This window comes from Formica exsecta, unplaced genomic scaffold (assembly GCF_003651465.1).
Source record: "Formica exsecta isolate Colony F162 unplaced genomic scaffold, ASM365146v1 scaffold107, whole genome shotgun sequence".
NCBI classification, from domain to species: Eukaryota; Metazoa; Arthropoda; class Insecta; order Hymenoptera; family Formicidae; genus Formica; species Formica exsecta.
The window spans coordinates 110,877-126,230 of NW_021848410.1; the positions used below are offsets into that span (position 1 = coordinate 110,877).

The following is a 15,354-nucleotide window of genomic DNA, read 5'->3' on the forward strand; positions in this document are numbered from 1 at the left end:
GAGATTGACCACGTTGCGATTGACCACGTTGCGATTGACCACGTTGATATTGACCACGTTGATATTAACCACGGTCCCGATTGACCACGGTCCCGATTTGCTCTTCCTTTGCATCAAAGGTTTTTGAGCGATAATTTTTTAAGAAAGCATTTTTCGAGCCATGTTTATAGGAAATTTTTTGTTCAGAATTAAATTTTCTATAAGATTTCAAAGTCTGGCTGGAACGTTCGGGGCCACCCTGTATATATATATATATATAATTTTTCTCTCTCTCTCTCCCCTCCCTCTCTCCCCCTCTTTCTCCCTTTTTCTTTCTCTCGCGCGCGCACACACACATACACACACACGCATGCACGCACGCACGCGCACGCACACTCACACTCTCACGCACACTCGCATTCTCACGCACTCACATGCACACACACGCATACATACACACATACGGGTGCTTAAAAGAGTGCGTTACCTAGAAATTTCACATTTCTCATCATTTTTCGCGATGGTACAGTATGTTACACTAATGACTAGTATCACAAAATACAGTAGAAATATAAAGAAAGATATTTATTAATAATTAATGCAAAACTAACTAATATTTGACAGGTGTTTTCAAAATATTCCAAAATGAGTATTTGCAACCTTTGTACAACAGTTTTATAAATATAACAATTATGGCGGAAATGTTATCAGAAGCCCTTAAGTTGCATTAGTTTATCATTCCGACTCTAAAAAAGGCATGTTATTGTCTCGACACTGCGCTGTACATTACTTCATATCAATAAAAGGCTGTCATGGCTGAGCCGCGCATTCGACAATTCAAATATTAAGTATGTGTATATAATTTTAATTTATTTGATTTTGAAAAAACGGATAACTAGAGTTAATATCTAAATAATTTTATAATTTAAATAAAAAACAAAATAAAATTCTCACCAGGTGCAAACTAATATTTAGTCGAACCGTCTCGGGCCTAATAACAGCAGCACACCATCGAGGCATTGACAAGATCAATTTCTGAAAATTATCAGCTGATAGTTTGTGATTCCAAACAAGAATTATCGTTTCTTGAAGTTCATGAAAGGTCTTTGGTTTCTTTCTGGCTTCAACTGCAGATTCCACACAATGCCAACAGTTCTCTATAGAATTCAAGTCCGAGCTGTTTTCTGGCCATTTCAAGGTTGTAATAGACCATCCCTTCAACCATTTTTTTATCTATAACAAATGTAAACACATTACTATCTTACCTCTTATGCAGAAATGTAGCTAAAGTAACTACAGAAGTGCCTACTTACACTTTTCGTCTTATCGTGATGATAAGAAGCAGGATTGTCCTGAAAGATGCAGTTACTTGTCAGATTAAAATAATCTCTAATGGTTGGCAGCAATTTTTCAATATAGTCAGATATCCATTGGTATTTAATAAATCTTTTATAAATTGCAATTGACCTATTCCGCGATACGAAATGCACCTCCCTAATTATATCCCAATGGATATCTGACTATATTGGAAGACAAATTACTGCCAACCATTAGAGACCATTTTAATCTGCTAAGTAACTGCATCTTTCAGACTCTGCTTCTTGTCATCGGGCGAAAAGTGTAAGTAGGCACTTCTGTAGTTATTTTAGCTTTATTTCTGCATAAGAAGTAGAACAGTAAAGCGTTTACATTTGTTACAGGTAAAAAATGGTTGGAAGAACGGTCTATTATAACTCTTAAATGGCCAGGAAACAGCCTGAATCCTATACAAAACTGTTGGCATTGTGTGGAATCTGCAGTTGCCAGAAAGAAACTAAAGACTCTTCGTGAACTTCAGGAAGGGATAATTCGTGTTTGGAATCACGAATTATCCATTAATTATTTTCAGAAATTGATATTGTCAATGCTTCGACGATGTGCTGCTGTTATTAGGCAGTTAAACTAAATATTAGTTTGCACCTGGTAAACTTTTCATTTAGTTTTTTATTTAAAATGATAAACTCAAGCAATTTGAAGGCTTCTGATAACATTTCAGCCATAATCGTCATATTTATAAAACTGTTGTATAAAGGTTGCAAATGCTCATTTTGGAATATTTTAAAAACATCTGTCAAATATTAATTAGTTTTACATTAATTACACTGTTTAACACCAAATTTGCTTTAAGTTCTACCAAGTCATTTCTGATATATTTTTTAACACTGATTACGAATCTGGCTGTAAAAATGGCGTATCACGTCAAGTTTTTGAGAAAACCTCAGTCAAAGTTGCTAAAATAAGCGTTTTTGATACATTGGCGTGAGTTATATCTTTCAATGGAGACGTGCTACAGACAGCAGCGACAGCTCAAAATGAAGCTCAAGACTTATATTTTAGGATAAAAATGCCAGAAGTCCCAGGCAGGAAAGGTTTTCCTGAAAAAAAGTGGTCGAAACATAAGAAATATCTATCGCAGTGTCCCCCAGTCATACGTCTCCAATTGTCCGTTACTAAAATTTTTTAGAATCATTCTAATCATGAAAGTCGATATATATACATTTGCCTGATCACTCATCACGAATCACGTGTTAAAATTTTAAAATTAAAAATGGAAGATCTAAAATGGCGGATCAAATTTTTGAAAAATCATTCAGATCATGAGTATATGTAGGTTTTTGTGGTCGCTATCAGTTAAGAACAAAATTAGAATAGTCTTTTATTACTTTTGTTACTAAAAAAAATTTTAGTAACGGACAATTGGAGATGTATCACTGGAGAACATTGCGATAGATATTTCTTATGTTTCGACTACTTTTTTCAGGAAAACCTATCCTGCCTGGGACTTCTGGCATTTTTGTCATAAAGTATAAGTCTTGAGCTTTATTTTAAGCTGTCGCTGCCGTATGTAGCACGTCTTCATTGAAAGATATAACTCACGCCAAAGTATCAAAAACGCCTATTTTAGCAATTTTGACTGAGGTTTTCTTGACGTAATACGCCATTTTTACAGCCAGATTCGTAATCAGCGCTAAAAAATTTGGTAAATATAGCGAATATACACACATACAGGGGGGGTGCAAGGAAGGCCTTCGGCCCCCCTCCCGCACCCACCTCGCCGGTAGGCAGGGTGGACCTCGGGACCTCGCTTACAAAGTACATGCTACATTGTAAAGCGAGGTCCACCCTGCCCGAGCGACGATCAAATTAGAAGAAAAAGTTACTCAGAATTATGTCCTTGATAACATATGTCAAGGTCAAGGTCATTGGGGCTGGACCTCTATTCGCTATATTTACCAAAAATTTACCAGAAATGACTTGGTATAACTTAAGGCAAAAAAAAAAATTTTATTTTATCGACCAGTGTTATTAATAAATATCTTTTGTTTATATTTCCACTGTATTTTGTGATGCTAGTCATTAGTATAACATACTATACCATCGCGAAAAATGGTGAGAAATGTGAAATTTCTAGGTGATGCACTTTCTTTGAACACCAGTGCATATAGGAATTAAGAAATAAAATAATATCTTATTAATGTCTGTGAAAAAGTTGCCTAAAGATTTGTAAATTTTTTATATTTACAATAATAAAAAATCTTTCATAGGTTTTTATGCAAGAATAACAAATATTGATGAAATTCATGATAAAGTCTTCGAGTACGTGAAGGTTCTAGCACGGCCTATGGTACTCTATCAGCATGATCATCCTCTTCATTGGAGTCCTGCTTATATAGGTGGAAAAGTAAGCAATTTAATTCATTATTAATAGGATGACAAAATTATATTATGTGTAATTATCATATTAATTAATTAATAAATATTAATTTATTATATTATATTAATAATTAATTAATATTAATTAATTAATATATTATTATTATTAATTAATTAATTTTGGAAAATATCTTTGTAAATATTGGTGTCTTCTTGATATTATGTACGTGATAATCTGTGACAATAATAATGATTGATCTTCAGAGTAGTATGTATGGCAGAGAAAATCGCGGTCAACTAATGACCTCTGTGACAGCTCCAATTTTAGATCGCCGAAATTATACGGTAATTATCTAAAAATGATAGATCTTGTTTTAATCTTGCGCGAGCGTTGCTTTAATGCTTTATGCTAAAATAATATTTACTTATTTTCTCATAATTCTTGCTTTGCGGCTTAGAATGGCTTTTGGTTTACATTTTACTGTTACATTATAGCCTAGTCAATAGATACTTTTTGCTTACATTAAATCCAGGAGTTTTGAAATTTGAAAGGGTCACATAATTTTGGGTTCTAAATAATTTCCTGAGTTTTCGACCTTGGCGCTTCGCCGCTCGCGCCGCCATATTGTAAAAATGGGTCCAAAAAACGATTTTTTTGCAATATCTCTTTTTCGATTAGTCCTACGACAAAAATAGTTGTTATCAATATTATAGAGGAAGAAATTTTCTACAACTTTTGTCTGAAACTTTTTTTTTGTACGTTGGATAGTTTTCGACTTACAGCAGCGTAAAGCGGACAATATTCTGTGAATTTTTGAAAATGCTTATTTTTACTTGAATTTATAAAAATTATCAATTAATGATTGCATGTTGACATTATCGACTATTGATTATACATAAATTAATTATTAACTAACTCATTTCCACACCACCATAAGGTAGAGTTATCGGCGCGTTTTTCTTTTTTCTTTTTATGTGGTATCCCCAGTAGGCCTAATCCAAACTCGCAAAATATTTTGAAATTTTTGGAAACACGGCTCCGTATTGATAGTCCAGGTTGGTCGACATCTATTTCTTCTGTACTCGTAGAAGAAATCTCACAGTTGTTGCTTGATTCGACTTCTTCGTTGATCCCATTAAAGGGCAATGTCTCATCAATTTCTGCTTTTATTTTTTTCTTCTTCTTTGTCTTCAAAAACATCCAAAATCTGTGGTACGTTTTCGCATGTTTGCCTATTGCAGTAACCGCAGATAATGGCATTTGAGGCCTGTTTTTCTACAACCACAAATTGCACCGTATTTTGTCTTGCATTTACGAAATGAATTGGAACAAAGCTTAAGGAGTAGCTTAAGGATCTTTAGTGTTTTTAACTGGAATAAGTCCAGTCTTGTTCCTTTGCCAGCTCCATTCCTGTGCATTTTTCGGGATGTCATACCAAGTTTGGACTTGATATGTTCTAAATGAATGCTGACGTGCAACTTCTCGTGTAGAGAACAATGAAGCAAGATGAAAATCATTTTCCGTTATAGATTTCGCAAAATGCTGGTAGCGAAGTGAACCCCTTTTGGTTCATTTTTCACTCCCGTATAATGCGATCAGAAACCTTTCTCTGGTAATATAATAATTCCGGGATAATAATTTCAGGGTCTATGTCATATCATTTGAATATTTGCACAGTATTGTTTAAGTGCAGATTCTTCTCAAGGATAGTGAAAAACTTGTTTTTTCCGATATTGAATATAACAAATATTGTATCGCAGCCGCTGAATGCATGGAAGAACAGTATGTTATCTGCTTCTTCATACTGAAAACTTTGCGAAGAGTATAGTTTCTCGGCAATTTTTCCTTTACATGGCTTTCAAAAATAAATGTTTGGATTTTAATTTTATCGATAAAACCAGAAGATTTATGTCTTCACCAACGACAATAACAGAATTGAGGATAACATGAGGACATGTCGATGGCTGCGTTGATGATCAATGTGTCAGCATCTTCTGTAGCCTGTTTTACTGAAAAATTTGATTGACATAAATTTAATTTAATTTAATTTTAATTTACTTGAGGTATAACGATCGGAGGGGATTCTTTGATCGTTGAAAATAACCCCGACTACATGACCTAAATTCCAAGAAGTCTTTTCAAATTTAAGGTCCCAACATACGAATCAATCGGGTACGATTGGTGTGTAGAGGCCTTTAGTACAACGTTTTTGAAATTTACGAGGTCTTCTAGGAGTGTGGCAACGAGTGTAGAATAGTAAATATGCAATTATTAATTGACAATTTTTAAAAATTCAGGTAAAAACAAGCATTTTCAAAAATTCGTTGAATATTGTCCGCTTTACGCCGCTGTAGGTCAAAAACTATCCAACCTACAAAAAAAAGTTTCACACAAAAGTTATAGAAAATTTCTTCCTCTATAATATTGGTAATAACTATTTTTGTCGTAAGACCAACCGAAAAAGAGATATTGCCAAAAAAACCATTTTTTGGCCCATTTTTTCAATATGACATCGCGAGCGGCGGGGCGCCAAAATCGAAAACTCAGGAAATCATTTAGGACCTAAAACTATACAACCTTTTCAAATATCAAAACTCCTGGATTTAATGTAAATTGCCTTTTTTGTCTCTATTGACTGGGCTATTATGCTATTAGTAATATGTTAACATGAAGAACTTCATATTGTATGTATTATCGTTTTTTAAGGTAAAAACAGCCAATTTGTTGGGTATTGTTGGTACTGACGTACCTGTTGAGGAGATTCAGAAGCTCGTGCCGCCTTACAAGGTACAGACTAATGCTTTTTTTTATCAGACTTTCAATCCTAGTTACATTAGTAGCTGGGTCAAATTTGATTCTTTCTTTATAAAATTATAGTTTCTTATATTTTCTTCAAGTGGAAGTCTGGCAGATAAGAGTTAAGGCGCGGGTATCGGTGCGCGAACTTATTATCGTTAAATTTTATTAACTAATTTGCATTAAAAATGTACGTTTCGGACCGTTTTTTGGTCCATCTTCAGCATGGAAAATTCATGCTTATCCATACTCGCGCCTTGGCTCTTATCTGCCAGTTTTCCAATTGATTTTTACTCTGTTTTTACTCTGGTTTTTACTCTGAACCTATTGCTGCTATTATTATATTTTCTTATCCACAATATAGATAAGATAAAGAAAATTTGTTTAATAAAAGTTAGCTAACGAAGATTAATATAATCAACTTTACTTATACAAGTTATTTTTTTTGTTCATTATTAATGTTTAAATATGCGCTGTTTTAATTACAGTTAGGAGTTAATGGATATTCGTTTATTGTTGACAATAATGGCAGAGTTCTGTATCATCCTGATTTGCGGCCTCTCGTAAGTAATAATATTATTATAATAAAAGATATATAATCTCTCAAAATTACTTTGAAAATATAATTTTGTAATTAGTAGTAGAGTTAACTTTTTTTCACATCTTAGTATGCATTACATTACACATATGGCGCATAAATTTTTAAAGCAATTCCCGATTTCAACAATAAAAGCTTATATTTATACAGAATAAATTCCTATTAATTTTTTATGTATTTCCTGTAGAAACATAGTATCATGATATATTATAATCATATGAATGTTTTATGCGCAGCCTGGAAATACAGAAGTAAGTATGAGAGAATCAGAAATGTACACAATAATATACTATATTACATAATAATATACATATACATATACTATAGTACATAATAATATACATATACAGGATGTCCGATAATTTTTGACACACCCGAAGTGTGAAGGTAGATTGGTTCAAACTGAGAAGGAAAGTCCTGTACCATTTTGCCATTTTCGTAATAATTATTGATAAAGTAATTAAAAAAGATCGACCAATTCGCGCGAGTATAAGCGCGCAGCGAGAAAAGACAACCCAAAAGTAGGCGCGCGACAAAGTTTTGGGAGGAGCGCTCTACAAATGACAACAGTTACGTACGAGCGATACATAACGATGGATTCTCGCGTTCTAGCAACCACATATCAATGCCGCCCATATTAGGCCATTCTTTCTCTCCGCGCGGTAATACTCATGCGAATTGGTCGATCTTTTTTAATTAATTTCTCAATAATTATTACGAAAATCGCAAAATGGTACAGGATTTCTCTTTTCAATATGACCCAATCTATCTTCACATTTCGGGTGTGTCAAAAATTATCGGAAACCCTGTATACAAAATTATTATATATCCTAAAGCTAGCGGATTATATTTTATTCGAATATCTGAGAATTTTAAGGATTTTGATATATATATATATTTTTTTTTAGTATGATGAAACGCTAAAGCCTACGTATATAAGTGTGGATTTGTCGGAAGTTGAACTCGCAGAATATGATGGCCCTTCAACCCCTCCAAACAATTCTCTCCTGCTCGATGTAAGTCCGATTTCTCCATATGTATTCTGGTTATTTTATTGCTATTGTAATGTGCAAAAATAAGTGATATTATTCTTTTTAGTTGAGGCGTGACATGATCGATCAAAAAGAAGGAGAAACAGACTTTACAATCAAAATTCATTATGACAATATGGTAAGACATAAAAGATTGATAATTATTATAGAAAGGTTACACTTCAGTTACATCGATCAGTTCGATTTTTTACGTATATTATAGTGAGTAGAGTTCTGAATCATGTTTACTTTGAATCACATTGTGAATTCTTTTATAATTTCTGAGATATATCACTTTATATTTTTCTACTTTTTTTTAAATTTAAAAATAACATATCTTAAATATAATGTAAGAGTAAATAGTTTGAAAGAGTAAATAGTTTGATTATCAGCTTTAATAATTTGGTAAATATAACGAAAAGGGGACCCAGCCCCAATGACCTTGACCTTGATATATATTGTCAAGGACATAATTCTAAGTAACTTTTTCTTCTAATTTAATCGTCGCTCGTTGCTTATTAAAAAGTTATTAACAAAAAAAGATTGAAATATATTAAAGTACATGCATGGACAGGAAGCACGCGCACACATACACACACACACACACACACAAACACGGGGGAGTGCAAGGGGGTCTTCGGCCCCCCTATCATGCTCAAAAATGTTAGTATTTTCAGTATTAAAATGTGTATAATTTCATATGAATTTGCAACACTTCATCCGAAACGAGGATCATACGTAGAGGAAAGTAAATATCAAGAGACACGGTAGTGTCTCGCGCCAAGTCACGCGTAGCAATAGCGAAGCACTCCGGGTATCTATACGCGAGTCGGCTATTGAGTTAGATTATAGGAGCTTTTAGATTATTGGGGAGTAAACATATATAGAATAGAATATAAACATGTCATAAATGTATAGAATATTTTCTTATCTTATTTATAGAGACAAATAAAATATTGCAAAAGTAATTTATGCTATGTGTAAAAACAAAACATAACATTGCATTCTTTGCGAAGATAACGTAAGTAAGTCATATTTAATATCGTCAAAACAGCTTGAAAAAACAAACAATGTAACAATAACTCGCTTAATTCAAAACGGATTGTCAGAATTTTTTTTATCCGAGCATGTGCCTTCTCAAAAAATTTTACTGTTATTGTCAGATGCCGCACCATATATGATTAAAACTGGCCAAAATTTAAAAATATTTTATGAAAATTTAATCCACGTCAGTTGCCTAGCTCACGGTCTTAATCGTGTAGCTGAAGAAATTAGGAATCAATTTCCATTAATTAATGATTTGATTAAAAACGTAAAAAAAACCTTTTTGAAAGCTTCTCTACGGGTTCAATTGTACAAAGAGCAACTTCCCAATACTCCACTTCCTCCTGAACCTATAATAACAAGATGGGGTACATGGCTGACGGCGGCTCTTTTTTATGCAGATAATTACAATCCTATAATGAATATTATTCTTGCTCTTACGAATTCGAGCTTTGCAATTGAAAATTGCATAGAATTATTTAAGAAGTCCGAAATTCAACAACAACTTGGATTTATTAAAAGCAATTACAGTTTCGTGGCAAAAATAATTGAGAAATTGGAAAAAGAAGGGATGAGTTTGTTAGAATCAATTGAATTAATCGAAAAGTTCGAAATTTCATGTAAAAATCTTAAAGGTAAAATTGGTGCGACAATTTTAAAAAAATTAAATGACGTTCTGGAAAAAAATGTAGGTTACAAGCTACTAATTAAAGTCAACAGAATTTTGAAAAGCGAATTAATTGCTAATGATGATAACGACATTAACTTTCTTATCCCTGAATTAATTAGTAAACTTAAAAATGCCCCGATAACATCTGTAGATGTTGAACGTTCTTTTTCCATTTTTAAATATTTATTTTCAGACAGAAGGCATAGATTTCTTTTGGAAAATTTTGAAAAACATTTAATAATATATTGTTTTAACTCTCAATAAAAAATTTAATTTACATTTTATTTTCTTAAATACAAGTTTAGTTTAAATATAAGTTTATATGTACAAATAAAGTTTATATTTTTGAATATCGTGATTATTTATTTTGTATTTGTAAAATATATATTATTTGATTAAAGCTTCTTTTATTTTCTATTTCATTTTGCATTTATTCCTACAGATTTGAAATATTATAAAAAATAAATATTTATAGATTATAAATATATATCTGCATATTCTTTGCAAATTTGTACAAATTTTTGCATGTTTTTGCAAAAATAATTTCTATTTATTTTTTTAAATAATTTAAAAATATACATTTATTTTTTAGTGGAACTAGAAGAATCTTCCAAGCTGTTATTTTAAAGTTATTTTATACTTAAATTAATTTTTTTAATTCAACATTTTTTTCACTTAAATATATTCCATTATTTTGATCACATTGCAATTTTTAATATTAGAAATAATAATAAATGAATTTTGTAATATAAATTTTTATTGATTCGCGCAATATTTTTATATCACTATTTTTGTAGAAAATTAAAACAACTATTTTGTAAAACAGTTTTTTAACTTAAGTATGACAGTGTTTTTGTATTAAAATAACTTGCAAAATACACGCGTGGACGGCGGAGAGGCTTTGCCCTTTTTTCTGTATCCCCAACTCTGCTATAAAAAATTTTATCTAACCCAAATCTAATCTTAATTTATAAAATAAATTAGTTCGGATTAGTTTATAATTTTTCCGGGGTGGGGATACAAGAGAAGGGCGTAGCTCCTCTTCTCTTTGTACTCAAAAATTTGTATCATTGAATGTCGAAAGCTGTTTAAGAATTGACAGAAATAGCTGAAATCTGTTGATAATAATGAAATAGTCATGTTAAAGATAAAAAAGATAATGTAACAAACAAAAAATTTCGACAAAGAGACATATATAACACACAGTATGAAAAACTAAATATATATAATAAGGAAGAAATGCAATATTTTAAAATGTCATATCTTAGAAACTAGAAGAGTCCGAAATATGATTCAAACATTCAAAGTGTACGTGATTCAGGACTCTATCGATTATAATATGATACATATATGTGTGAAAATAAAAGTGATCGGTGAAGTGTAATCTTTTCGTAATAGTTACCAAAATATTATATATTTATTATAAAAACAAATATAAATGTGGTTATACGCGTTTTATTATATATGAAATTAAAATTTTATTTGATTATGCATATATATATATTGATTTGCAGAAGAGAGTTACGATTAGACGGCACAACTATTTTTACAAGCCGATCGAAGGTACTCCATTTTCTTTAGGCCTAGCTTTACCGGAAGGATACGGCATGTTCGAAGTGCGTGCCGAGCAAGAAATCAAACTCGCTATTATAAATGGTAAATTTTTTATTGTTATTACACAATATCTAAATAGAACATAAACAGAGAAAACAATCTGGGATGTTGTTATGTTGTTATTATTATTATTATTATTATTATTATTATTACTATTATTATTACTATTGTAGTAACGGAGCATTTCAAAGGGAGCAACTGGAAAGTGCATCCCGATTGGGTCTACTGCGAATATAATTCGGCTTCCGATAAGTTCTTTACTTCTCCCGAAGAACGCGTTTTGCACTTTTTAGCACGATCGCGTAGACCGGGTTGGAAGTGGATGTCCTTGAGAGCAAGGAGTCCCAGCTCGCATCATAAACAAGCGAGCAAGTCGGAAAAAGATTCTCATTATTGTAAGTGCTCACATTAATCTAATATCTTTAAACCATGGTTAAAAATTATTTGAAAAGTAACATGTTAAACTACATATTAAGACAAGCAAAAAGTAATATAATATTGCAGATAAAATTTTTTAATTTTAATTAAAAAGTAAATTGCAAAGTTGTTTTTTAAAATTTATTTTATGCCTTGAGTAATTTCAATAAAAATTAATGATAAGTTCTAACTTACCTGACTGTAACATTTTAGGTGATAAGAAACTAATGCAATCCCTAGTTTTGGATGCTATAGTGACAGATGGATTTAATAAGAGAGAAGCACAAAGAATGCACAAAGAGGAAAATGAAAAGTAAGTTCTCTGTCGGCAGTAAGCAAAAATGCACGTCTGTCTCTTACTCTCATCCGTTCACATCACTATTGCAAATTGCGATCGAGCACAGCAATGCACAAGCACGCGGTTCATTACCACGCACCGTATAATGCCGGTTACTTTTGCAAATTATTCAGCTATTACTGCGCCTTGATTATATAGCCCGTGATGCGTCCTGGTTTGCATAATTGTTTTGTAAGGTGTAGAAATAAATTTAAAAATGCAACATATTTCTAGTGTCAATAGACGGATAAAGCTTCTGACAATCGCCGAACATTGTTCAGAACTCTTTGTCAAGTCTGTATATATACTCGTATATATATAAAAAAGAAGTGTTTTATATACACAGATACATACAAAATAGGATATCAAAGGTGATAAAAATTGTTCACACGTTATTTGATATATATCCGATATGTACGTATACACACACACATATATATATATATAATATATATATATATATAAAGAGATCAGTGTGACAAATTATCACTACTCGAAGTAATATGCGAAATGTACTTTGAGCAACCGTTCAACATTTCATTTCACAATATTATCTTTTATTGCATATTTTTATTACATTTTATTATTGTGTGTCTCCACCGCTAGCCCTATTGCCATACTGATGGCTCTACTGCACAGGTAATCCATTATGCACAATTATTTGTCTAACACGTTAAACACGTTTATCAATAATGCACGGTAATACCACTTTTTAATGGTCGTTTATTGATTGAAATATGTTTATTACTTCTGATGGATAAAAATACAAAATCGCAATTGTTTTTAGCAATTTTTGTTATAGATGTAATAAATATGTTCTTGTGTATAATAAGCGTAAAAAACATATACCAAGTTGTACGTGTTCTGGTGATAATACAGCTTTTGTATATGAATATATGTGTGTATATACATATACATGTATATATATATATATATATATATATATATATATATATATATAAGCTATATTATACTAAAACTGATGGTACAATCGAAAAGATCCTGATTCTTTATGAAGAAACATAAACAAATCATGCACAAGAAATTAAAAACATATCTATTTGATATATAAAAGCACATTATAAAATTTCATATACAGGGTGGTCCTCGTAACGGTCGCCACGATTTTTAAGGCACTTACAATAATGAACACTTTTATGTACAGAATAATGTGACAAATCAATTAGTTCAAAAAAAAAAAACAAATAATTGTTTAAAAAAATACATTATAAATAATTACATACTTTTTCTTAAACACTATTTTTTTTACTAATTGATTTGTCTCATTATTCTGTACATAAAAGTATTACGGTAAGATTATCGAAAACTAAATATTTTACGAGATATTTTATTTTTTATATCAAAATATGTCACAATAAAATATAAAATAACTCAAGAAGTACTTAATGAAAAAATACTTTATTACAGTGTTTTGAAAAGCTCTCGAGTTAAGCTACAAGAATATATAATAAAAAATAGGGGTTTCTATTTAAGAAATTAAAGATGACCTTCATGTGACCTTCAAACGACTATCTAAGATCAAACCAATGGCATTTTCTTATGTCCTGTCAGATTATTGTAAGTGCCTTAAAAATCGTGGCGACCGTTACGAGGACCACCCTGTATATTATATTATATTACAATATATTTTATATATATAGATTGTGTATAATATAATACATAATTTTTTAACACACACGTACATATATACAGAGTGTGAGGCGTGTAACAGGTACACATATCTACAAAACTGTTAAAGATAGAATGTTAATAGGTAATAGGTAAAGTTAATATAGGAAATGTTAAATAGGTAAAGTTGAAGTGCTTTAAGAGTTCTAAATATGCCCTTTTCGGACATATTAATATTTTTCAATGTGGATGCGCCTATAATCGTTGAATTAGTCCCGATGTGAACTACAGTTGTGGATATTCAAACATATGCAGTGTTATTTTTAAAAAAGCTAGATGACCTTGAAATTTATTTGAAGCATCCACATACAAAAAAATAAATATGTCTCAAAAGTGTAATCTCTAAAACTTTTTAACTTTATTGATTAACATATTCTTCTATTTTCAATAGTTTCGAAGATATTTTTTAGTTACACTTTACGTGCCTCATTCGATATATACACATATAAAAATTTTTAATATACTAATATATATTAAAAAGATTATTTTTATTATTATTTTTTAATATACACGCACGCGTGTATATATTATATACATATATATGTAGGTACAGAATATTAAAAAAGAGGGTAATTATTTACCTTAAAGGACATATCTTTAATGACCTTGACTTTGACATTATAGAGATCAAGGTACTGATTAACATTTGTTTGTGTCTTAATCGGCAGTCTCATATAATTTTTAAAATATTCATGTAAATGTTAAAAATACAATATGTGGACGAGGAAGAGGCATAAGAGTTTGCAACTTTCCACGTAAAGTAAAATTCACTTCACATTACCCGGTACTTTTAGTGTGAAACGAAATCTGTAATTATATGATTCTACATAAGTTTCTATAACTTTTTGAATTAATTATAAGCTTTGTTTCGCACATCTAAAGTACCGACTGATATGGATTGGACTTCGCTTTGCATAAGACTGCAAACTAGTGTGAGAACCTTCCTTTTGCCTACATATTGTATTTATTTTTAATGAATATTGTTTAGAGAGTTTTATTTAATCACATGGTATCGCATCTACAAAAATTTATGCCTTTATAACTATTCAATATCAAGGAAAAATAATTTTTCTTCAGAATTACATCTCATCTCTCTCTTTCTCTATCATCCGTGTCTGGCTCTTACTGTCTAAATGTTAATCGGTAATCTATATAACGTATATCAAAGGTTATCAAAAGCGTGTTTGTTTATATAAATAATTACTATATATATATAGGTTTGAAAACTTATATGGTAGATAGTGTTCACACACACAAACACATACGCGCACCCCCCCCCCCCCACCTTCACTTCCCCCCCCTCAGCAGACACAGGCACACACACATACATAGACACAGACACATACAGAGACACAGACACAGACACACACAGACACACAGACACAGACACACAGAGTACAGACACGCAGACACACAGAAACATAGATACGCAGGCGCACAGACACACAAATAGAGAGAGAGGGGGGAGGAAAGAGGGGGAAGGGA

The 15,354-nt window shown here is 31.5% G+C and overlaps 1 protein-coding gene across 1 annotated transcript in view; it reads left to right on the plus strand.

The window, feature by feature from the left end:
* The window catches only part of LOC115234324 (voltage-dependent calcium channel subunit alpha-2/delta-3), a gene marked incomplete at its 5' end in the record, with an annotated part of 79,427 nt that overhangs the window by 40,759 nt on the left and 23,314 nt on the right, over positions 1-15,354 (plus strand). The window contains 11 exons of the mRNA XM_029805332.1: positions 3,564-3,700; positions 3,937-4,017; positions 6,380-6,460; positions 6,958-7,032; positions 7,304-7,318; positions 7,976-8,083; positions 8,166-8,237; positions 11,327-11,468; positions 11,600-11,821; positions 12,057-12,156; positions 12,787-12,819. Of these exons, the coding sequence (XP_029661192.1) occupies positions 3,564-3,700; positions 3,937-4,017; positions 6,380-6,460; positions 6,958-7,032; positions 7,304-7,318; positions 7,976-8,083; positions 8,166-8,237; positions 11,327-11,468; positions 11,600-11,821; positions 12,057-12,156; positions 12,787-12,819 (1,066 nt within the window). The remainder of the gene's footprint in view (positions 1-3,563; positions 3,701-3,936; positions 4,018-6,379; positions 6,461-6,957; positions 7,033-7,303; positions 7,319-7,975; positions 8,084-8,165; positions 8,238-11,326; positions 11,469-11,599; positions 11,822-12,056; positions 12,157-12,786; positions 12,820-15,354) is intronic.